This window comes from Apodemus sylvaticus, chromosome 5 (genome assembly GCF_947179515.1).
Source record: "Apodemus sylvaticus chromosome 5, mApoSyl1.1, whole genome shotgun sequence".
Taxonomy (NCBI): Eukaryota; Metazoa; Chordata; class Mammalia; order Rodentia; family Muridae; genus Apodemus; species Apodemus sylvaticus.
The window spans coordinates 18,044,532-18,069,145 of NC_067476.1; the positions used below are offsets into that span (position 1 = coordinate 18,044,532).

The 24,614-nt window shown below is 52.1% G+C and overlaps 1 protein-coding gene across 1 annotated transcript; it reads left to right on the forward strand.

Moving 5' to 3' along the window:
* Positions 1-3,768: 3,768 nt before the first annotated feature.
* Positions 3,769-23,614, forward strand: Adgrd2 (adhesion G protein-coupled receptor D2). The gene is made up of 21 exons (XM_052181018.1): positions 3,769-4,030; positions 4,312-4,953; positions 5,286-5,384; positions 5,709-5,794; positions 6,036-6,317; positions 7,297-7,408; positions 8,131-8,265; positions 8,599-8,719; positions 9,057-9,162; positions 13,623-13,671; positions 14,429-14,544; positions 15,306-15,409; positions 15,626-15,728; positions 15,994-16,147; positions 16,537-16,670; positions 16,755-16,870; positions 17,637-17,757; positions 21,735-21,776; positions 21,916-22,018; positions 22,081-22,156; positions 23,440-23,614. Exons 1-21 carry the CDS (start codon positions 3,769-3,771, stop codon positions 23,612-23,614), a joined length of 3,138 nt encoding a protein of 1,045 aa, XP_052036978.1.
* The last annotated feature ends 1,000 nt before the right edge of the window (positions 23,615-24,614 follow it).

Below are 24,614 nucleotides of genomic sequence, written 5' to 3' on the forward strand. Positions count from 1 at the left end.
AATTTAAATGACACACTGAAACCAAAGCCAAAGAGAGGGAAAAGCCCTGGGAAGGAGGCAGAGGAGGGCTCTGTGCAGGCCTTCTGTTCACTGGCTCTCGACACTGGGACTCGGTGAGGTGGGAACAAGCCAAAAATTGGATAGTTATATCCTACATATACTCTGTTGGCCCCCAAACACACTGAACTCTGCCCCAGACAGGGACTTCTTTTCCCTAAGATTATTTATTTATTTGGATTTTTTTTTGTTTCTTTGGATGGGGGGAGGGGTTGATTTTTGAGACAGGGTCTTCAGTGTAACAGAGTCCTGGTTGTCCTGGACTCCCTTAGTAGGACAGGCTGGCTTCTTAGTCACAGAGATCTCCCTGCCTCTGCTTCCTGAGTGCTGGTATAAAAAGCATGCAACACCACACCCAGCCTGTGTGTTTGGTTTTCAGACAGTCTCCTGTAGTCCAGGCTGGCCTCGGACTCACAATGCAGCTGATGATGGTTTTGAATCCCCAATCCTCCTGCCTGTGATTTGATCCTGAAAGTTACAGGTATGTGCAACAATGCTCAGTTCTGATTTCTATTTTATGTTTTTTTTTTAATTCTCAAGTCCAGAGAAAAGTTGGAAAATTTGCACCAGTGTATCATTTGCTTTGACTCCCCTCCTTTCTAAAAGAAAGCCAGGTGTGGTACCTAGCCGTAACCCTGGCATGTGCAGGCTAATGCACAGAAGTCACAGGTTATAGGCCACCCTTGGCTACATAAGCAAAACCAATAAAATAAAATAGGCCAAGTATGGTAGCACATGCCTTTGACCCAGCATTCAGGGGGTAAAAAGGCAGGCTGATATCTGTGAGTTCAAGGCCACTCCAGTCTATGTGGCAAGTTCCAGGCCAGCCAAAGCTACAAAATGAGATCCAGTCTCCAAAGCAAACAAATAAAATTAAAATAAACTCTCGTGGATAGTAAATTCAATGTGCTGTGTATTTGACCACAGTTTCAAAGATACTGTACTGGCACAGCAACCTCACCTCTGTACTGTTCGGGTAATATTCACCCAGGAGGCAGTGTGAACTTGGCAGTGTGGACCCGAGACCTTGTGGGGCAGCGCCATCAAGCTAGAGAGTTCTTGCCCAAGCATAAGTCCTTGTCAAGACCACAGAGGCAAGTGGGTGGGGCCTCCAGCAGCCCTCGGCTTTCCATTGTACTATTGGCGATGCCCCGCCCCTTCTACCTTCCACAGAAATGGCTCTGGAGGAAACTAATTGTCCATGGTTTGCCTGCAAAACAGAGCGTGCCAAACGTCCTCATGGTGGGGTGGATGTAAGGGAAGGCAGACTAGGGGAGCAATTCAAGGCAGCAATATGCTGAGGGCTGGTCCTCTCTGCTCCCACTAGCTTGGTCTCCACGGTATCCAGAATTTCCAGGATCCTTTAGCTTCCCCAAGTTCATTCTTTAATCCAAGTTTCACAACACCACTCTTTCTAAAAGGGAGCCTTCACCTGTGTGCTGGTAGAAGAACAGGTCAACTGTGCAGCCGCTAAAGGTTTCGTCCCAGACACAAGGGGGCAGGTCTCAGGGAGGAGTCACAGAGTCCCGCCCCTATCCTTCCGACTGGCTAGGCTGCCTAGCGGAGAGCTTGGCTCCAGAAACAGAGCTGACTGGGGACTGGTGGACCAGAGTAAGACAGCACCGGTAAGGCGGGTGAGAACTAGGGGCTGGGAAGAGAAGGGGTAACAGGAGTGAAGGAAGGCTCAGGTCCTAGGCCTCATCTGCCTCGTGGGGACATCTCAGAGTTCTCATGGACAGGAGGAGATCCATGGCAGCAGCCAAATTTACTTGAGCGAGGGAGGTGGGTCCCAAGGGGCTGGAGGGACACAGCACCCTCTGGGCACCACTACAGCACAGAGTGATAAACAGGACCTCAGCTCCCAGCTATTTCCTGGCCACTTTTGTTAGGATCTAGCAGGTAGAAACAGGCTAAAAATGGCAAAATCACAATAAATTGGCGATTTTCAGAGTCCCAAAAAGGTGTACTTCTGAGTCCCCCTGAGCCCGGGACTTATTTTTATATAAAGAAAGGGCATGTATTATTATTGTGAGGGGCCAGACTCCCCAGTGGCATGAGGCCAGGACAGTGCTGTCTGAGTATTTTGTGCATGCCAAGGTTGGGACAGAGACCCAGGAGGCAGATCCCTGGAGCAGCCTCCAAATCACCCGTGACGACCCAGTTTGTACATCTAGGATAGGCCTACCACTAATGTTGGGGGGGGGGCAGGGCTGAGAATGTATCTTGAAGAAGGGACAACTGAGGGTGTGGGATCCAGGTAGAAGGGACAGTGTCGTCAAAGGTCTCAAGAAACGGGGTGGGGTATGGAAATGGGTGATGCTTAAACAGGTGAGTGTAGCGGTCCACAATTGCATCTTCAGGTAGGAGGACCCAAAGGCCAGCTGAGTTACATGGCTGACCCTGACTCAAACAAACACTTAAGAAAACAAACACAGCTGGCTACATAGGGAATGTAGGACAGACAAGGCAGAGCCTTGACCTCCCCCACCCCACCCACACCCCCACCCCCGTCCTCCCACCCAACCCCGCCAAGCTGAGACCCTCCGGAAGACCACATGGTCCTGAGCTCCTGGGCTGTGTCCACTTCCCCCTGGAGAGTGGATTGCTGTAGCCCTTGAAATTCAGCATGGTTACCAGTTCCCAGACTGCGTCCTGAAGACGCTCCTGGAGACTGTCCTTTTGTACCAGCAAATGCCAGCCATCCCTTTTCCTGAGCTCTAACCCCAGGGCTTTGGCCCCCAGCTTAGTGAGGTCTGGAAACCAAGGAAAGGGATGTTTGGATCCTGCAGAACTCCAAGCAGGCTCCGAGGCAACTGACTGAGCAGCTTTTCCCCCCTGTTGTTCTGAAATGGCATCTCATGTGCCCAGGCTGACTTTGACTATGAGGTGGAGGTTGTCCCTCCTGCCTTCACAGCCCAGGCGGTGACCCTGCAAGCGTGTGCCACCGTGCTCAGCTCCCTCACTTCTGTTTCATTGTTTTGGTTTTTTCTCAGTTGACGTTGGCCAGGTGTGTGATTCCCCACTGTCCCTCACCTGCTGTGGCTGCATCCAGAATGACTCCTCTGATTCACTGCCTCCTCTGTCTTCTGGTACCTGATTTCTGGAGGGAAGAGTTCAGCGGGGAGGTCAAGGGAGCCCAAACTAGCTCACTTCCTGTGTGGCTACCACACCTCAGAGAAATGTTAAAGTTAAACCCCTGCGTGCGTGCGTGTGCACTGCACAGAGGCAGCCCCTGGGGGCTCTGCTCCCGACATTCGCTCATCGAGGGGTGTTCCGCCAAGAGCAATCAAAGGGGCTGCAGAGCCCACAGCTTGTCCACCACCCCTGGAGCACACAGTAGGCCTTCAACACCGGGGTGAAGTGCCTATCCAAAGCCACACCCATATATTCCTTCTCAGATCAGAAGTCTCCCTGGGATCTTCTCTAACTCCCCAAGTGGATTAAGAAACCCTTTGGCTGCAGGTTGGTATGATGGGCCCTTTCAGGAAGGTCCTCTTTAGATACAGTCCAGCTGTGTCACACAGTTGGCATATTGGTCTGAATTATGCAGAAAAGGGGAGGAGGTGGTGTTTCCTTCAAACCCCTGTGGGAGGCTCCATCGCATTTCTGTTGTATAGAAAGACTCCAGGGGGCAAGTCACAGAGTAGACAGTCCTGGTCTGGCCCGACAGACTCAGAACTCCATGTCCTCGGCCCTTGTCCAAAGGGTAAGATGCCCATAAAATTCTCTCCTGCGCTTACTCTCCTACGACCTCCAACCCCAGCTGCCCCAGGCCAGACGCTGCAGACTGCAGAGGGGTTGTGCGAATTCACAGGACAGCGGCTGAACTGGTGGCAAGCCCAAGAGTCCTGTGACCAGAGGTTTGGCCACCTGGCACTGGGGCCCCTAGATAAGGCTCTCGCTTCACATCTGCCTACCTCGGTCTGGGTAGGACAAAGAGAGGCCTCATTACGACGATGTCAGCCACAGAGGCGTGAGTATGGGCTCAGCATCTGGTGCAAGCAAGGGGGAGGGGGAAGATAGTGTTTGGACCTCCAGAGATGGGATCTCACTGAGACTGCAGTTTCGGTTGAACAGTGCATGCCCATTCTGGAAGTGGGGGTTAGCCCTGGGCAAGGGGTCTGGAACCCCCCACTTCTCTCTTCTCCAGACTAGAGGAACCCACAATCCCATTACAGGCCCCACAGCTGTGCCAGTGAGTGGCAGGCCCTGTGGCAGTTAGGGAAACTGAGGCTCTGCCGCGTGTCCCCACAGGTAAGCACACCACGGCTGCGCTGGTGTTCCATGAGAGGAGCGCTGACAGGGCCGCTCGACTGCTCCAGGTCCTGCCTGCGCTGCCCGCGCTCACAGCTTGTGTGCATGTTCAGTGGGATGAGACAGCCACAGAGGTGGCCACTCTCTTCTCCATGGCCACGCCCACTGTCACCAACGCACTGCAGCTGCGCGCCTTCGCAGAGCCCAGAGGCTCTGTGCGCGCAGCACTAGTGGTGCACGGCCACCATGCGCCCTTCAACGCTGTCTTCCGCTCTGACCACCGCTGGCACCACGTGTGCGCCACGTGGGAGCAGCACAGCGGGCGCTGGGCGCTGTTCGCTGATGGGAAGCGACGCGCTGGGGCTCAGGGACTCAGCGCGGGTCACCCAGTGCCGCCCGACGGAGTGCTTGTGCTGGGTCAGGATCAGGACTCCCTGGGTGGTGGGTTCTCAGCCCGCGACGCCTTCAGTGGCAACCTCACTGACTTCTACCTGTGGGACCGGGTGCTGAGCCTCGAGCAAGTGCGCCGAGCTCGTGCTTGCACGCCACCCCCCGGGGGCTTGCTCTTTCAGTGGGACCCAGAGGCCCTGGACGTCGCGCCCTCGCTGTTGCCCACCGTGCTTGTGCGCCTGCTCTGTCCTGGTAAGACATCGGCTTCCAACTGCCCAGATGCTCTGTTCTTCCCCTGGCTGGCCCTTTGAATCTGGCCCCGCCCCTGTCTAGCACCAGTCTCCAGCTCAGCCTTGGCTAATTTGATCTCGCCCGGTTCTGGCCACTCCCTCTTCAGGCTAACAGTTCCTGTCCAGAGGCTTATTTAGTGTGGTGATAGCTTCAGAGCCTCGCTCCCTGATCTCGACATGCCCCATAGTGTGGTGATACTGCATGCTGGTTCCCAATCAAAAGGGCAAGCGCCTTTTGTGCCTGCATGGGTAAATAGCCAAGCTGTGGTCTTGACTCTTTGCTACTCTGGCCAGTACCCTCAGAGGAGTGCCCCACGTGGAACCCAGGACCTGGCACCCCGGGCTCTGAACTCTGTCTGCACCTACAGCCCTTTCTCTGCTGCTACCCAAAAGGTGGGCCTAGCTGTGCCAGAACTCTGCTGAATAGTAGAGAAGTCAGGGCATTTACAATCTCCGGGTTTGAGGCCTCCACAGATCTAGACAACAGGGCAGTCTGTCTGGACAGGCCTGGGGGCAAATCTCAGCTGTGTGACTTTGAAAAAGTGATTCTGCCATGTCGTGCCTCAGTTTCCCCATCTGCCACGTTGTTTAATATTTCAGACACTGCCTCAGATATGATTTTTCTCCCCCCACCCCAGAACAGTACTTTGAGGGTGGTCATGGAGCAGGCTGGCCCCTCCTTTGCCCGGGGTCCAACCTGGCCTCCTCCTTTTGCAGAGACCTATCAGCAGCTTCAAGACTTCCAGTCATGGCTGGATCAGGACATTATCAGCAGAGTCAATGCTTTGGCCAATGCCACTGTGGTGAGCCCATCCCTGGAGACTGGAAAGTCTGGGGTGCTGTGGGCCAGCTCCCTGTGTCTTATTTTCTTTACCTGTAAAGACACACCCATCTAAAATATCTACAGGGACACCATTTGTTCCTGCACTTGCTTTAGATGCCCTGACAGCTGGGAGCTTGTAACAAATTTGACCCACCAAGAAGACCCTGGCAGTGCCCAGCATCTGGAGAGTTCCCTCCTGTTAGTTACCCCTCTACCCACAGCTTCTCCCAAGCCCCCTGTCTGAAGCCCCCGGAATCCTGTCCTTGGACAAGGCTTCCCGCTTCCTGGGTCTCCTGGAGAAAGTCCTGGCAGAGAAGCCAGGTCCGCTGGGGCCTGTTGCCCTCCTGGCCATCCTGCACTTCCTGAAGAGGGTGACTGCTCTCAGGGCTGAGGAGCCAGAGCTGCCGACCCAGCCCTGGGAGGAGCTTGGCAGAGGCTTCGTGTCTGTGGCCAGCCTGACCCTGGAGGAGCAGTCAGCCAGTGTGTGGCTGTCTATCGGTGAGGTGAGGCAGGCAGGGCTGGGATATGCCCTTTCAGCCCCTTTATTCTGTAACTGTGGGTGAGTCCACACCTATTTGAGGGCTGCATCTCTCCACGCCATCGGAGAGGCTCCTTTTGTCACCGTGAGTGGAAAGTCCACTTGAACGCAGCACAGAGTTAAGAACGGTATTGAGAGCCATTGGTGCTAAGGGTCCTCCCCAAAGCCAAGAATCTGCCAATTGCCTCAAGTGGGGCATCCTCTCCGTGGAGTGGTCCACCCATCATGTCTGCCTCAATACTCAGGCGGGTGCTCTGGAGAACAGGAAGTTTCTCTGGAGGAAGAGGCTATTAGAAAATTCATCCTTGCAAAGTACCAGTGGACAGGATTAGGGACAGACAGAGTATAAGAGTAGATAGGAACATGACAACCAGTGAGGTATGGTGCTCACCCAGACAGTAGGGTGTGTGAAGCCCACCCTCCCACATGTATGAAGCCCACCTATAACTACAGATCCAGGGCGCTGTAGTTGAAGAGGGAATGCCGGGCTGCGGACCTCAGTTTTCTTACCTAGAGAATGGGATTCTCACACTTGCCTGACTGAGGCAATGACCAAGTGAACAGGGCGATGTTCACAACGGAAAGTAGGTAACCACTCAGTGAATTTGGGTTTGGTTTGGTTTGGTTTGGTTTGGTTTTAATGTGAAACCTGAGCACGTATACTATGAGTTTGGCTCTAAGTCAGTGGCCCAGCCAGAGTGGACTCCAGGTAGTAAACAACAGACCAGTAGCCACAGGGCATGCAAGCTAGGAGACCTGCAGCTTGACTTGATAGACAGAATTGGAGAAGCCAGAGGAGGCTGAGGCTGACAGGGAACTCGGGCCTTGATCTTGAGGCCATTAAGGGTTTGGAGCCGGAACCCCAAGTGTCTATGGACCCCAGGTCAGGGCCCAGATCTGGGGCCTGGAGTGGGCGTCGGAGCCCAGCTACAGCTTCCTCCCAGGTGGTTAGAGGACCTATGGCCCTGGTGATGGGTGTGCAGCGCCTGGCATCCCTGCTGAGCTCCATGCTGACCCCTGCGCAGCCTCGAATCCACATCAAGCATCATCTTGCTGGTGAGCGACTATCCACTTACTCCACGGCAAATCCCAGCCGTCCGTCCTTCCTCAAGGTGGTCCCCGAGAGATCGCTGTCTGTGGGATCTCACTTCACAATATTTCCTTCCTTTACCCAGGCTGTATCTTCTGCCCACAATGCCCTTTCTTCCTTGGTCTAGCAAATTCCTCCCCTTGGGGCCCTATTTGGGTACCAACTCCCTCAACACGCGCACACGCACACACACACACATACACACACACACCACGTGAGTTCTCTCTTGATGGCTTAGTTTTCCCTCCTCAGTTAGTCTAACATCTTGAACATGAAACCAGGGCCTCATGATTGGCAAGTGCTCTGGCCCAGAGACACACTTCTAGCCCAGGCTAGCTCTCATTCCCCTGAAGTCCAACATGGAGAAGACTCCCCGAATATCATCCTGGGAACATACTCCTATAATGGACTGATGTGATTGTATGTGTAGATGTGTGGATGTACCATATATTCATTTATTTCATTATTTTAGTTATGCAGCCCTGGGATGACATCCTTAACGATGATGCCAGTCTTTAGACACCATCCTAAAGGACCGCATAATAGGGCTGCCCTCCTCTTCCTGAGCTATTTGAACAGTCTTTACTCAGAGCTAGACCCACATTCATTGAGTGCTTGGAGAACCATTTGGAGACTCTCACAGTAATCTTTAACCAAAGCTTCCTCTCACTGCTGCATCTGGTCCCAGGCCTGGAGGTGCAAAGCCTGCGTCTGAAGGAGGCCAGCACTGCAGGGCACACATTCATCATTCCTGGCGGGCATCCAGATGGACCAGGCCGCATCCACATCCCCGCAGGTGAAGTGAGGCGGCTCCTTAGGAAAGGTGAGGGGGGAGAGTTGACTAGAACCCTGTTGTGTTCCAGGTGAGACGTCTGGCATCCATGTAGTCTCCTCCAGTGAGGCCACATGGTTTCCTCAGAAGTGACTAGGTGAAAAAGGTCCCAGCCCTGACCACTCAGGGTTTTGGAACCAGTGTACACAGGACAGACGAAGAGATTTGAAGCTACATGTGTTAACCGTGGCTGGTTGGAATTCTGCATTAGCCACTTTTCTGTCATGTGGTCTTAGAAAAGTCACTGGCTTCTGACCCTCAGTTCCCCTGTGAAATGGAAAGGGCAATGCCTTCAGAGACAGCTAGGGCCTCCCACCCTCCCAGGCCTTGCTGAAGTCACGGTCATCCACACCTGGTTCACCTCAAGAATCTTCCAGCATACCCTAGGGGCACCTGGCCTAGAGCTCCAGGCTGCTAACGGCTCAAAGGAGGCAAGAATGCAGAGGTGAGTAGCCCCCTCCCAGTAGATTGAAGAGACCTGTGTCTCCCTCACACCCCAGGAAGCCAGGCCTCCATCTCTTCCCAGACCTCCATCATGGTGGGCAGGTCAACGTTTATCAGTGTGCTGGGTCTGCAGAAAGGAGCCTGGTAGAGCCCTGTCCCCTTCTTATCTGGAGTCTGGCTTTAGAGCTGAGACTCTGAGAGAAGACAGGGCCCTGAGGCTGGACCTCAGGGCCTCAAGTCATGGTCTAGTGCTCTCCCCTGGGCTGAAATGACCCAGGGCACACGTTATCATTCCCAACATCCACAACCACCCTTAAAAGCTCCATTTGTTCCCACAGGTCCCTAAGCACCCAAGTGGGCTCAGCTATACTCTCCTCTGAGGTGTGGGACACTGCTGGGGAGCAGAGCACAGCTGTGACCTTTCACCTGCGGCACCAGGCCCAGGTACCGGGTGGTGCAGCACTTGTCTGACTAGCCCCTTTCCTGATCCCCTGCCCTGCGCTTGCCAATATTTGTTCACTGGAAAGCCAAGATCTAAACATGCTCAAAAGAGCATATTCGGGTTGGGAACGATGGCTCAGTAGTTAAAAACTGCTCTTCCTGAAGGCCCGGATTCATCCCCAGTCACAGGGGATACAATGTCCTCCTTTGATCTCTGAGGGAGCTACACATATGTGGTGCACAGATATACATACATGCAAGACATGTGCATGCACGTGTGTATGCATGCATGCGAGCTCGAGCACACACACACACACACACACACACGTCCAGTCGTCTTCATCCCCAATGATTTCCTCCATTCTGAAGGGATCAGAAGTGGGGGTAATGTGCACTTTTCGCAATAGCTCCATAAATGATTTAAGCAACTTTCACTGAGCCCCCCAATGCCTATTCCCCTGGTGTGCAGAAAGACTATGTGATTGGCACCATCTTTGGGGATGTCATCCCAGGGCTGTATAACTAAAATAAATAAATGAATATATGATACATACACACATCTGCATGTACAATCACACCAGTCCATTGTGGGAGTATGTTCCCAGGATGATATTTGGGGAGCCTTCTCCATGCTGCGTTTCAGGGGAATGAGAGCTAGCCTGGGCTAGTGGTGTGTCTCTGGGCCAGAGCATTTGCCAATCATGAGGCCCTGGGTTCTGTCCCCAGGATTTAAAAATAAAAACATGCAACCTCAATGACAAAGGAAGGGTAGTACTCAAAAAACCCTGGAGAGCTACATAGTCGAGTGAAGGACTGGTCACTGTGGTTGCATGAAGAGGAAGGGGGTTTTCTATAAACTGGCATGGGAAGGCTTTCATGCTGTGAGGTTTGGTTTCATGGTATGCAGTGTCCGAAGTCCTGGGTTTTTTTTTTAACCCTTGTGGCATTTTAAAGAAAGCTTAGGGGTCTGTTGCTCACAGGGGGTCATTGTGGATGCACGTGTGCACCTAGTGTGGCGTCTGTTTCAGTTTGTCTGCATGTCCTCCCACGTCTCAGTCAGCTTGGGGGCAGTGTGCCCTCATGAACCCTCAGCCTTGAGTGGGTGGTTCTAGAACCACCTGAACCCAGAGATAGGTGTTCAAATCCCTTATTCAGAATGGCTTGGAAGCTACAGTGCCTTACAGACACTTTTCTAGATGTTCCCCGGTCCCTTTAGCTCACTCATGGTATCCAATACAACGTCAGTGATGTGAACAGCTATATACTAGGGTCTGGTGCAGGACATCACGACCAGAAAAAGTCTCTATATGTTTAGGACAGAGGCAGGTTTTTTTTTGTTTGTTTGTTTGTTTGTTTGTTTTAGTATTTTCTGTCTTTTTTCTCTCTCTCTTATTTTTTTAGTTGATATATTCTTTATTTACATTTCAAATGATTTTCCCTTTCCTGGATCCCCCCTCCCTGAAAGTCCCATAAGCCCTCTTTCCCTCCCCCTGTTTCCCAATCCACCCCTTCCCACTTCCCTGTCCTGGTATTCCCCTACACTGCTGCATTGAGCCCTTCCAGGACCAGGGGCCTCCCCTTCCTTCTTCTTGAGCATCATTTGATATGTGAATTGTGTCTTGGGTATTCCAAGCTTCTAGGCTAATATCCGTTTATCAGTGAGTGCATACCATGTGTGTTCTTTTGAGACTGGGTTATCTCATTTAGGATGATGTTCTCCAGTTTTATCCATTTGTCTAAGAATTTCATGAATTCATTAGTATTTTCTGTCTTAAAAATTATTTTTGATCTGTGGTTTGTTGGATACATGGCAGAACTCAAGAATACAGAGGAGAGAGTGAATAAATATGTAGTTTAGTGAACTACTTGACATCATTTCAGTTAAGATTTTAGTTACCATTTAAATAATAGACTTTATTATTACATTTTCATATCTGTATATCATACTCTACCCATCTATTACCCTTATTATTCTTTCCCTCCAGTGTCCTCCATCCTTCCTATCCATACATTATATACACCTATACATTATATGTGTATATATGTGTATATATGTGTATATATATGTGTGTATATGTATATGTGTATATATGTGTGTATATGTATATGTGTGTATATATGTGTGTATATTTATATGTGTATATATATATGTGTGTATGTGTGTATATGTATATGTGTGTATATATGTGTGTATATGTATATATATATGAGTGTGTATATGTATATGTATATATATATATATATATATATATATATATATATGCATACTAGCATTCTGTGTGTATATATGGTGCATGCCAGAAGCGGGCATCAGATCCCATTACAGATGATTGCCGGGAATTGAACTCAGAACCTCTGGAAAAGCATCCAGTGCTCTTAATTGTGGAACCATCTCTCCAACTCCCATATATGGTTGTTTGGTTTGGTTTGGTTTGGTTTAGTTTGGTTTGGTTGAGACAGAGTTTCTCTGTGTAGCCCTGGCTATCCTGGAACTCCCTCTGTAGGCCAGGCTGGCCTTCAACTCAAAGATCCACCTGTCTTGCCTCCTGAGTGCTGGGATTACAGGCATGTGCCACCACCGCCCCGCTAAAATAATCTGTTTTTTTGAAGATCCTCTACACTAATTTCCATAGCCTTTGAACCAGTTTATATCCCGCCAGCAGTGTATAGGGTTCTTTCTTCCCCACATCTTTGTCAGTATGTATTGTTGCTTGTTTTCTGTTTTAACAGGCTTATTTGTATTCTTTTAGGTTTTTTTGTACATGTGGGGGGGGTACGGGTGCCCACAGAGGTCAGAAGTGTTGGATCCTCCTGGATCTGGAGTTACAGGCAGCTGTGAGTTGCCCAACATGAGTGCTGGGAACCCAGCTTCTAACCTCTGCATCAGCAATGCATGCTCTTAACCACAGAGCCAGCTCTTCAGCCTCCGTTGCTTGTTTTCTTGATGATGCAATGGTGAGAGGAATCTCAAAGCTGTTTTGATTCGCAGTTCCCTGGTGACTAAGGATGTTGAACATTTTTACCATATATTTATCAGCCATTTGCTGTCCTCTTTGAGACCTGTCAGTTCAGTTCATTAGTCCATTTATAAATTGAATCGTTTGTTTGGGGGAGGTGATGTTTAATTTTTAGGGTTCTTCATAGATTCTAAATATTAACTTCTGGTCATATGGATAGTTAGCAAAGATTTTCCCATTCTGAAGCCTGTCTTTTCACTTGACCCACTATCTCCTCCTTTTGTGCAGAACCTTTTTAATTCCATACAATCCCATTTGTTAATTCTTATTTTATTTTATTTGAGACAAGGTCTCACTTGCATAGCCCTGGCCGACCTAGAACTTGCTATGTAAACAAGGCATGCATCCAATGTATAAATATCAACTGCCTCTGCCTCCAGAGTGCCGGGATTAAAGGCGTGCACCACCATGTCCAGCCCCAATTCAAGGTTTCATGTGTTATATTAAGGTTTATATTTACATTTATTTATGTATATGTGCACATGCATGTACATACATACATATGAGCCAGAGTGTGTGTGTGTGTGTGTGTGTGTGTGTGTGTGTGTGTGTAGGTCAGAGAACAACTTGCAGGATGTTCTCTCTTTCTACAATGTGTGCCCCAGAGAGTACACTCAGGCCGTCAGTAGCAAGTAGCTTCACCTGCTGAGCCATCTCCCAGTCCCAGCATTGGGTTTTATATAAGGTGAGAATTAGAGGCAGGCAGATTTCTGAGTTCGAGGCCTGCCTGATCTACAAATTGAGTTCCAGACTGGTCAGGGCTACACAGAGAAACCCTGTCTCGAAAAAATATATAAATATAAGGTGAGAATTAGGGATCTAGTTTCCTTTTTTTGTTTTGTTTTTCGAGACAGGGTTTCTCTGTGTAGCCCTGGCTGTCCTGGAACTCACTCTGTAGGCCAGGCTGGCCTCAAACTCAGAAATCCACCTGCCTCTGCCTCCCAAGTGCTGGGATTAAAGGTATGCGCCACCACCACCCTGCAAAGAGACTTTGAACTTCTTTTTTCAAGATTTATTTATTTATTTAAGTACACTGTAGCTGTCTTCAGACAGTCCAGAAGAGGGTGTCAGATTTCACTATGGATGGTTATGAGCCACCATGTGGTGGCTGGGATTTGAACTCAGGACCTTCGGAAGAACAGTCAGTGTTCTTACCTGCTGAGCCATCTCTCCAGCCCCCTAGTTATCTACAAGTGGATATCCAGCTTTCTCAACACTACCTGTGGGAATGACTGACTTTTCTATAATTCATGTTTGTGGTACCTTTGTAGAAAATCACACACACACACACACACACACACTCTCTCTCTCTCTCTCTCTCACACTCGCACACTCACACACACTCATACACATCACACACATCACACACACACACACACAAGCACACCTGCCCCATGTCCCTATACACACTCATATACCTGCCCTGTCCTCATGTCTTACCCCTAGGTCTTTCCACAGAAGATTCTAGAGCCTGCCTGTGGTTTTTGGAACTTCAGTGCCAAGTAAGTTTCCACATTTATTTATTTGTGTCTTTGCACATGTGTGGAAGTCAGGGGACATCTTGCAAGAGTCACTCTTTCTACCATGTGGGTCCTGGCGATTAAACTCAGACTATCAGGTTTGCCTGGCAGCAAGGGTCTTTGCCTGTTAAACCATCTCACCCAACTCTAAATCAGACCATTTAAATAATGATGTCCCCCCCCCCCCGCGCTTGTAAAGGAACTAGGACTTGGCAGTGTTTGGGGTCTCCCAAAACTGCTTTCCAGACCCCGTAAAGCTTCAGGAGAAGCAGGGGTGAGGAGGATGTGTCACCCACATGGCATCGAGTGGCGTCCTCTGGTGCTTATGAAGGAGGTAGCGAAGACTCTGGGAGAGGTCCTCAAAGAGACTCAACTATCCAGTGGCTGCTAGAGAGATTCGTTCCTATGAGGCTGTGGCCCTGAGCATTGTCAGAGTCTCCTCCTGGGTCTTCAGCAGAAGGAATGACACCACCCACAAATGTTTAGCAACCAGTACAGGCAAGAAGCAGAGGCCATCGAGTCTTCTGACCTCCTCTGGTCCTACCATCCCTGAGAAAATTAAGCACATTTGTTGGATGGGAAACTGGGGCCCAGAGAGTTAGTTACTGGCCAAGGACATATCACTGGCTGGAGGCAAAGCAGCCCTTCAGGCTTCAGGTAGAGACACCTCTGTGTGCCCTGTGTTCCCCCGCATCTCAAGAGCCCTTTTGCTAACCCCAAGCTCAGCTGCAGGGGGCTCCTGGGCCACCACTGGCTGCTTAGTGCTCGCTCTACACCGGGACTCCACCACCTGCCTCTGCAACCACAGCACCAGCTTTGCCATCCTGCTGCAGGTGTATGAAGTCCAGGTGAGCAGGGCGGACGGCTTAACCACATCTGCAGAGGGAGGCCATGCTTGAGGCCAAGTCATCCTGAGACCTTGCACTGGACACCTGGAGGGCGGGTCAGGGACTAAGGCCGAGCTGGACAGGGGGCTTAGAGAAGACCCGGGTGGGGAAATGGTGGGGTGTCAGGTAGGGCTGTGTCTAGGAGTAGGGTTCAGGGGGGTGTCCTGATGATCACGAAGAACCTGGATAAATCATGAATCCAGGCGAGTTTGAGAGGAAGAGGAGACTCAATCAAGAGGGAAGCCAACTCCAGAGCAGACTAAGAGAAGGAACCTAGTGGTCATTTGCCAAAAGGTCCAGCTAGACAGAGCCACAGCCTTAGGAAGACTCTGGGTCTGAAAGAGCCCCCAGGAAAGCTTACATGCTTATTTCCTGTAAATGTCACATTATAACCCATCAGTAGCTTCATCTTTAATAGCAGCCCATGATCCGTGTGGGTATCGCCTGCCTCCCAGCACCATGCCCTTGGGTTTGTCAATCACTTCCAGTTCTGGACTCTGCTGAGTCAGTGGAATCTTGGCATGTGGGGCAGCTTTTAGGGAGATCCAGCGAGAGAGACATTCATTCACTCATTTGTTAAGCACCTACTGTGCGCAAGCCTAGTGCCTGGTGTTTGGTACCATTGCGATCCTTGATTCCTTAGGGAGCCTTGACATCAGCAGACGGGGTGAGTCTTGGGCAAGTCAGGATGAGGATGGGCTCCTCCCTGTCCTTCCCTGCAGGGAGGTCCTGAAGAGGAGTCGCTGCTGAGGACTCTGTCATTTGTGGGCTGTGGTGTGTCCCTCTGTGCTCTTGCTACCGCCTTCTTGCTCTTCGTTGTGACTGGGTGAGGAAGTCTCCCACATTGGGGCTTGTCTCAGACTCCACAGCCATCCCCATGAGACGTCGGTCTGGGGCTTCCCTTAGGGTGAGCTGGGCCCCCTGCTGGCTACATGAGCCCAACCACCAGAAACCCCTAGCCTTCCCCCCTCCCCCAGGCCTGGCTGAAAGTGCACGAGGCTGGTGGGGCTGTCCTCCTTAGCCAACCCCCCTACCCATACAGGGTTCCCACTTCTGAGCGGACCACCATCCATAAGAATCTTATTCTTTCCCTGGCCTCCGCTGAGGCCTTCCTCATGACCAGCGAGTGGGCGAAGACCAGCAAGGTAGGCAACCAGCAGGTGACTTGCAAGCTCTGGGGCCATAAGAAGCCTTTGGAGGTCTCCTCCCCTGTTACCTGCTGGTGGCGTCCTTGCCCTGGCGGAGAGCGAATCCCAGGGAAGAAAGACCCAGATGGTACAAATGGCAGAGCTGTTCCCCTGACTCTTCCTTGGATGAGCATGCTAAATATGACTGTGGGGTCAGGGTAAGTTGTGCCCAGAGCCGAGCTTCATGGTGACCTCCATCCCCGTCCCCCTACCCCCACCCCAGGTGACCTGTGTGGCTGTCACAGTGGCCATGCATCTTCTCTTTCTGGTTGCCTTCTCCTGGATGCTGGCGGAGGGACTGCTGCTTTGGAGCAAGGTGGTAGCCGTGAGCATGCACCCAGGTCCCAGGATGAGACTGTACTATGCAGCAGGCTGGGGTGAGGACCCCTGATCCCTACTCTTGTTCTTTCCATTGCTGTCCAATACCTCCCCATACCAGTACCACCCAGACCCATGCTCGGGCACATTGGCACCATTCAGCATCCAACAGCACCTAAGAACTACCAGATACCCAGTACCCAGTACCACTGAACACCCCACACTCAATACTACACTCTACCAGTTTCACCCAGTGGCACCTGATACTTGTCTCTGATGTGAGCTCAGGTTCCCCAGTTACAGCTGCATCCAGTCTGTTTTCCTTAAGTCCCCTCCACTCAGCAGCCTCAGTCTCCACCTCTTAGGTTGGTCCAGGGGACGGTTGTGGGCTGGATCCTAGACATCGAGGAGTGGTGGTATGACCTGAGTCTATTTGCTCCTTCCCTAGGCATTCCTGTGGCCATTGTGGCCATCACCCTAGCATTGCACCCTCATGACTATGTGGCTTCTGGACACTGCTGGCTCAATGTTCACACGAATGCCATCTGGGCCTTTGTGGGGCCCGTCCTGTTTGTGCTGACTGTGAGCTGGGAGGTGTGGGTGCCACAAGGGAGGGGCATGTTGGGAAGGGGGGACTCCTCTTGCTCACTGGCACCCCACCTCCAGGCCAATACCTACATCCTGGTCCGTGTGGTGATGGTCACTGTATCCAGCGCCCACCGCCATGCAGGCATGCTGAGCCCACAGCCTGACCTACAGCAGAAGATCAAGTTCCACATGTGGTGAGTCTCAGCTAGACAGCAGGATGAGAAAGGGGTGCAGGGCCAGCTGGCACCTCACATGAGCCTGGTTTAGTGTGAGCACATGTGTCTCTGTTGGGATGTGTGGCCAAGTGTGAACCTGTGTTAATAAGCAGTGAGTACATGGGTGGTCTTACATGGCACTGGGGCATGTCAGGCTGTGTGAGACACTGTGGATCCCAGCCACTGTCCCGGGGCCTCACTGTCTGCAGAAGGTGCTGAGGGTTTGCTTGAGACAAGATAGGAGGAATCTCCAAGTCAGGCCATGCACAGTTCAGCCTCAGAGTGAGCATTCAGGCCTCTAGCTTGACCAAGGACCCTTCCCACTCCCCAGCACTATGCCCGCTGGGGCACAGTGGGGTGACCTTACTCCTATAGCCCAGCTTCCTCTGTGGCTTCCTCACTTGACTAGTCCTTGCTGCAGCAGAACTACTCAAGCCAGCAAGTGCCTGAGCAGACAGGGAGGCCAGGCCACTGGAGAGGGCTACAGAGCCTTCCTGATTCGTGCTCCCTTTCCCTGCCCAGTTCTGGGCAGCTGCCTCACTTTTGCAAACCAGACTTGGGAATGAATGAAGTCTTATCTCCCAGAACCATCACTCCTACTAAGAAGGAAGCGAGGTCCACCCAAAGGCTTTGCAGAGCCTTCTCCCAATCTGCCCCCCCTCTCCATGTGCTTCCTGGGAACTGCATCATCCATCAGACACTAGAGAATCACCTGGCCCCTCAGCTCTGCCTCCTTTCCACACAGGGCCATGGTGAAACCAGTGCTGGCCCTGTTACCCATCCTGGGCCTGACCTGGCTGTTTGGCCTCCTGGTACACATCAGCCCAACCTGGGCCTACGCTGCCGTGCTTCTCAATTCCTTCCAGGTATGTCTAGGCCCTGAGCACACAGAATGGGGGCTTTGGAACATTGGAACTCAGAGAGGGAATGCGGTTTACCAAGACTAAGCGGGAGGTGAGCCTACGTCACAGAATGCACCCCACAGCAAAGTGGGGCACTCTGCAAAGAGAGGGGGTCAGGGAGGCATGGCAAATGGTGGCCTCACGTCCACACGTGGGGCATGACAAGGACTTTTGGTTCACTGCACAGTTGAGGAAGGCTCTCCAGCCCTGCTGGAAGGTGGGGGGAGGAGGTCAGAGATGCAGCCAGCCTAACACCTTAGGCTACCCATCTCCCCCCACCATCTATGGCTTCTTTTGTTTCTGACCTGTCTCTGATTCTTTCTGTCTCTCAGGCTTACCAAGGGGATGGTAAGTGTCTGGGCCACTTCAAGGATCACCAGGAGGCCAGTGAGGGCATACAGGAAACTTGTGTCCTCTCCTTAGGTGTCTCTAGCTTACTGTGGGGTTGGCTCAAGCCACCCTATCTGTGATGACAAAGGTTAGGACAGGGTTTAATCAGGAGACTGATACTAAAATCACACAAGAAAACCATCCATCACAGCTCCGTGACAGAGAAGTATCTGAGCACTTGAGTGTTCCTGTCTACAGGATTTATAGGCCTGTTGGGGACCAAGACAGGAACAGAGGGTGCCAGCCTCAGGAGTAGATGACAAGACAGTGAGGGTCCCAAGGAGTGGTTCCTGTCACTGCTATCCTGACCCTTGCAGGACTGATCCCTTTGTCCACACCAGCTCGCCCTACCCCCACTCCCTCTCAGGGCCAAAAAGAACAACTCAGGGCAAGGCTGAACAAAGGCATGCTCCCCCAATCAGGGGCCAGCTCTGTCTAGGGCCCTGGGGGCAGGAGCAGTGAGCCTCTCTCAGAGAAGAGGACTGAGTCAATAAGGCCTGCTTCTGATGCCCATGTGATCGCTCTGGCCCAGCTCACAGTTTGATCTCAAAATAAAGTGTCACGGCCAGAGAAACAGGCCTTGTACAGTTGCTTTCCCAAGGCCTCAAGGCAAGGAGAAATAAGATGGGTCCTATATTCCGTGTGTGGATTCTTAGTTCTGGGTGTAGTCAGCTTTGACTGTGGGCAAGTCCCCGCACAATCCTCAGGAGGGGAGCGCTCACTACTACTCTTCCGATCATGTCATAGCCAGTGGTTACCTACCATGGTGTGAAGTGCTAGGATACAGCAGAGGAAAGTCATGTTGAAGCTGATTTTCCACTTCTGGAAGTGGAAGCCAACCATGATCCAGATAGAGGGTGGCACAGTTGTGAGGGGGCAAGGCGGGGATGGGAGAAGCCCTTCCCCCTGGACCTGGGAGACTTGTCTATTCTCTGCTAAATTAGCATAGAGATGGGAAAAAGCAAGGAGTTCCAGGGTGTGTGTGTGTGTGTGTGTGTGTGTGTGTGGTGCTTAGTAGTTGAACTGAAGTACTTGCTGTGCAAGGACAAGAACCTGGATTCTGATCCCTAGCACAGAAAAGATGTTGGGTGCTGCAGTAGATGCCTGTGACCCCAGCTCTAGGGAGGAAGAGACAGGCTCCCTGGATCGCACTAGCCAGCCAGACTAGCTGAGTGAGAGTTGCAAGTCCAGAGAGAGACCCTGCTCAAAAGATAAAGTGGGCCAGGCGGTGGTGGCACACGCCTGTAACCCCAGCACTTTGGGAGACAGAGGCAGGCAGATTTCTGAGTTTGAGGCCAGCCTGGTCTACAGAGTGAGTTCCAGGATAGCCAGGGCTACACAGAGAAACCCTGTCTCGAAAAAAACCAAATCCAAAACACACACACACACACACACACACACACACACACACAAAGATAAAGTGGATAGCAGTTGAGGTTGAGACCTGACATCGACTTGTGACCGCCACACACATGCATATACATATGCTCACACTCATGCAGAAATACATGTATACACCACACGGATATGCACATGGGATGGGGGCAAGATGAAAGGGATTTGCTGTGGACGAAGAGGGCCTCACCAACCCCTGGCAATGGTTAGGAGAAAGCATGGTCCCTGCTACCCTGTCGGCCTAAACAGCAGAGCACTGGGTGCCTGTCCTTTCCTGGCATAGAGTCCCCAGTACTCTGAGGCTCTATCCCAGCTCTTCCTGCATGTCTAAGTGACCCTGGTGGGGTTTCTCTAGCTCAAAACAGGACACTGAAGGTAACAGAAGCTCGTTGTCATGGTGATTACTTCAGCTTGCTGGCAGTACCCCCTCCACGACCAGGAATGCTCTCCAGGCCTGCTGGGGGAGTGGGCTCAGAGGTGTAACCAGTAGAACACCTTAGGTTCCCCATCTCTCCACCCCACACACACACCTGTGGCTTCTTTTGTTTCTGGACTTTCTCTAATTCTTCCTGTCTCTCAGGCTGTCACTGTCTTCTCTGCTGATTTGCATTGTCCCTGGGATCTTCTCCATCTTCTAAGCTCTCTCCTATCCCAGTCTGTGGCTCCTTCTCTGGCCTGCTCCTGGTTCCTCTGGGTGTGGTGCTGTCAGGCAGGTCCCTGATACATTCCAAGGCTGTGTCCTTGGCACCTGGATACCTTGTGACCGACCGTCTCCAGGCCTCTCTTTTCTCCTCTCCTCCTGTATCTGTGTCTCTCTTCCTCCACTACACCTGAAGCCCTGCCCTTCTGTCTTCGGCATAAACTAGGCAGGATACACCCCAGGACAGTGACAAGGTTCAGAGAGACCAAAATGGATATGGCCTCACTTGCTATTCAGGAATGATTTTGTTTTCTTTTAACCCACACTATGTCTGCTTTTGCGGAAGGAAACCAATGCCTCACCTCTATAGCCAGCTGTAGCTCACATCTACCTTGGTGGACCCGTCTAATGGGGATTGAAGTCCTCTGTGCCTCAAGGAATCTTCTGGTGATGCAACTGAGACAACCTTTACAAAGGGCTGAACACAATACCTGGTGCACACCAAAGCTCTGTGAATGGAGACTCCTTCATTCATTCATTCATTCATTCATGCTTTTCAGATTCTCCCCATCCCTAGTCCAGTTGCTGGTTCACAACCCAAAACACAGTATCCATCTCATACTACCTATCCATGGTGTGGTACCACAGAGGCCGAGAGGGCAAAGGACAGCCAAGACAGTATGGAAGTAGAGGGAATTCTTACGTGGAAGGACTGATGTAAAAGCTATATGAGGAGGGGGTCATTGTGGGACCCAGGGGAATGGGCAACATGAGGAGGGCTGGTGAGAAATGGGTAAGGAGGGGACATGGGACCCTACTCTTCTGACTCCGAAGTTTCTATAAGGGACTCCAGTTTTATTGTGGGGTGTGCGAGCCATGGACGACGCCTTTCTTTGCTGGTGTAGGCTATCAAAAGGAAACTCATGGGGAAGGCAATGCAGAGGCTGCAAAAGGGACAGGCTGGCTCTGGGTTTAGCGCTCCATCTTAGGAGTTAAAGAATGGTGATGTCAACCCGTTATGCCTGGGGACCAGAGGCCCAAAGGCTGGAAGACCTAGGAGTCCGATGCCCTCTGCCCCTGGCCTCAGGCTTGAACAGGCTTGAACAGCCTTTTATGCTGTCACATGGTGTCTGAGGAAGTTCCAGGCTCTAGTTCTAGTCTGACCCACTGGACCACACTATCTTGGGAAACTCTGCCCATCCACACGAGACTCAAATGCAGTGGTACTTTGTGAATGCCAAGGCCCTGCTGGTCCCTGTACCTGTGGAGAGCAGTCAGCTCTGCCTTAGCCCTGAATGCTGAGCCCTTCACACTCAAACTCAGAAGGAAATAAGAAACTCTATGGGCCGCAGAGTAAAGGGCTAGGAGGAGGGCGGGGCAGGCTTTGAGTGCTTCTGCCTCTCAATGCCCCTCAGTGCACCTACTGTGGTCCCGGCCTCTTGATCCAAGTAACGTCAGAGGCCAGGCCACAGAGCAGGTGGGGATTCCTTCTCAATGACACGAGGCCTGCCCGCAGGGCCCGTACATCTTCCTTGTCTACGCTGCTTACAATGGAGAGGTGAGTATGGCGAACAGGCTGTGGGGAAAAATCAAGGGAGGTGGACTGGGGTCCTTATCCCTGCTTCCCACAGATTCAGGGATGGACTTGCCTGTAGGGCTCCAGGGAGGGTCAAGGCCTGACCTGTGCTACCCTGCAGGTGCAGAACGCACTACGGAGGATGACAGAGAGGAAAGCAGCTGAGGTGATCATGGTGGAGCAGGTGCACCTGGCCAAGGGCGAGGCGGGCATCCTGGCGCTAGGTGGGCAGAGCCAAGCACACCACCTCTCCCTTCACACCCTTTCTGGCCCTTCTGACCTCCAGGTTTCATGTCCCTGGACCACGGTCCAGGAGAACGCCCAGGCCTGGGATCCTCTGAGAAGATCTGTTGCTCTCAGAGGTACAATCTATCTCCATGCCTAGTCAAACAGAGCTAGGAGAACAATGGCAGACTCTGTAAGCCCACTAGAAAGACAAAGAAACTGAGGCCTTGGGGAACAGATGGATGTCCAACCAGACGTGGGTTTTACTTAGAACTCCTGTCTAGGGTTCCCAGCCTGGGGTGGGGAGGAAGAGGAGGAAGGGTACCTGAGCCCCTGACACAAGAACTGGGTGGGCCTCAGTTTCCTCAACACTAATCTGAGAGTAATGTTCTGAGCAAATTTTTATGATGTCTGATAGTGGGGGCCCAATGTCTTAGCCTGCGCACAGTTCATCAAAGATCTCCCGCTTTTAGGGACCCACGGACCCAGGATTCCCACAGCCTTCTCTTCCATTACAGAACCCAGGAGACCAGTAAGACTGCAACAAAGGACCAGCTAGTATAATGGCAGGGTTGGGGGCACAGCAAAGGCTAGGACAGGGCAGGTGGGTGCTGACCCCAGGGACCTTGTCCTCAGCACTGGGAAGCTAGAGCCTATAGACTGGCAGCCCCAAATGCCAATGCCTCTCGGGAAGGGTCAAGAGTCCCCAGGGTATAGGGGGCAGGAGAAAGGGAGCATCTTTCCTGTTCTCTTTTTCAGGCTGTGAAGCTGACAGCTTTTAGGACTTCAGGTACCTCTCTTCCTGGGCAAACTCCCTCATCCCTCCTCTCCCACAGTGCTCCAAGATGAAATTGATTTGAGACTTAACCACACAGGAACCAATCTTAGATCAACAATGCCTAACCTCAAACTATACCCACGGCTGGCGGGAAGAGAGGCCTGCTTTCAGAACTCTTGCTGGGGTTAGGCTCAGTGCCCAACCCCAGGCCGATGCTGGTCCTGGTCCACTAGTCAGTCAAGGGAGGCTGTTTTCCTCGAAGTGTGCAGACGCTAAGGTATCCAAAGGAGCTGCAACTAGGCAGCCAGTGGCGCAACAGGAACCAGGCTCACCTGCACAGACAGGGCAACTGAGGCATGGCAATAGTCATAGGGGTGTGATCCACAGACCAAGGTTTGTAGCAGCCTTGAATGTTCAGCTTCCGGTCCGCTAAAAGGGGCCGGAGCGCCCCCTGCAGGCAGATCGGGGCGCAGGGCTAGGCAAGAGCGCGCAGCCGCCCCTCACCCGAAGGGCCCAGCCCCCCCCCCCCCCGCGCCCAGCCCCCCTCCACCCAGCCCCCACCTCAGGCACAGCCGTCTGCGAGAACAAGAGCCACTGCAGCGCCTCTGTGCCTTTGTCTCTGCTGAATGGGTGCGTTGCTAGGGCTGTCCGTAGCAACGAAGCCGCTTCCACTTCGGCCCCACCTTCCCGACCCCTACCCTGGCCCGACGATCCCTGCGTCTGGCCCCCAGCTCCTCCCAAACACGACTCAGGCAACCTGGGCAAAGGTCCCGGCGGGGGGTGGCTGCTGGCCACAAGTCCTTTCCGAAAGCTCTGAGGACAGTAGGTGCATGCAGGTGTTCTGATGTAGAGAAACCGGCTCAGAGAGACCATGAGGAGCAGGCTGGGGTGTCAGGGTTTTCCTCCAAGTCTCTGTTCCCAGACCCTGCCTAATCTTGGCCATTCCTGCCAGCACTGCCCAAAGAGAGCCCTTGCACTTTCCTTACAGGGGTCTAAAAGGCGCGTGCAGGGTTTTCCTCCCAGCCTTTCAGGAGCTCAATGGCCAGAGGACCTCAGCCCATCCTCGGAAACCCAGACTGAAAAGTACAGCTGGCAGCCCCAAGTGAGAGAAAAGCAGCTCCGGACCAGCCCGGCGGGTTCTTCTGTTTGCTTTGGTTCCTTCCACTTCTTTAGATGTGCCTGTCAGTGTGTGATAATAAACCAGGTATTGAAGCTTTCTGCCTCTGCCGCCCCCAACCCTTGGTGGGACGGGGTGGAGTTGTCTTCCTGGCCAGGAAGGAGAAGGTGGACAGGGCTGTCGGGAGGTAGGGGAGCAGAGAAGGTGTCAGTTTGACTTTGGGATTCTGCAGTGCCACCCGGCCTTGCTAGTTCTAGCTAGCACTTTAAAAAAAAAAAAAAACCAAACAAACACCTGGGCGGTGGTGGCGCACACCTGTAATCCCAGCACTCTGGGAGGCAGGGGCAGGTGGATTTCTGATTTCGAGGCCAGCCTGGTCTACAAAGTGAGATCCAGGACAGCCCGGGCTACACAGAGAAACCCTGTCTCGAAAAAAGCAAATCCAAAACCAAACAAACAAACAAAAAAACAAAAAACCATTTATCTCGTGTGTGTGCATGTGCCCGGATGTTTGTGTGGAGGTCAGGGGACAGCTTACATGAGTCAGTTCTCCCCTTTTACCATGTAGGCTCTGGGCATAAAGTTCAAGTCATCAAGGTTTGTGGCAAGTGCTTTTAGTCCCTGAGTCATCTCTTCTGCCCAGCAGTCAGTCCATTCAGCACCTGCAGTGTCCCTGGCCTGAGGCTGTGCTTCCTCACTC

Excerpts from the sequence above, each read along its gene's own strand:
- Adgrd2 (XM_052181018.1), top strand. The coding sequence starts at position 3,769 with ATGCCCATAAAATTCTCTCCTGCGCTTACTCTCCTACGACCTCCAACC. Across the intron at positions 5,795-6,035 it reads CTTTGGCCAATGCCACTGTG|CTTCTCCCAAGCCCCCTGTC; the intron begins GTGAGCCCATCC and ends CTCTACCCACAG. Across the intron at positions 22,019-22,080 it reads GGCGGGCATCCTGGCGCTAG|GTTTCATGTCCCTGGACCAC; the intron begins GTGGGCAGAGCC and ends TCTGACCTCCAG.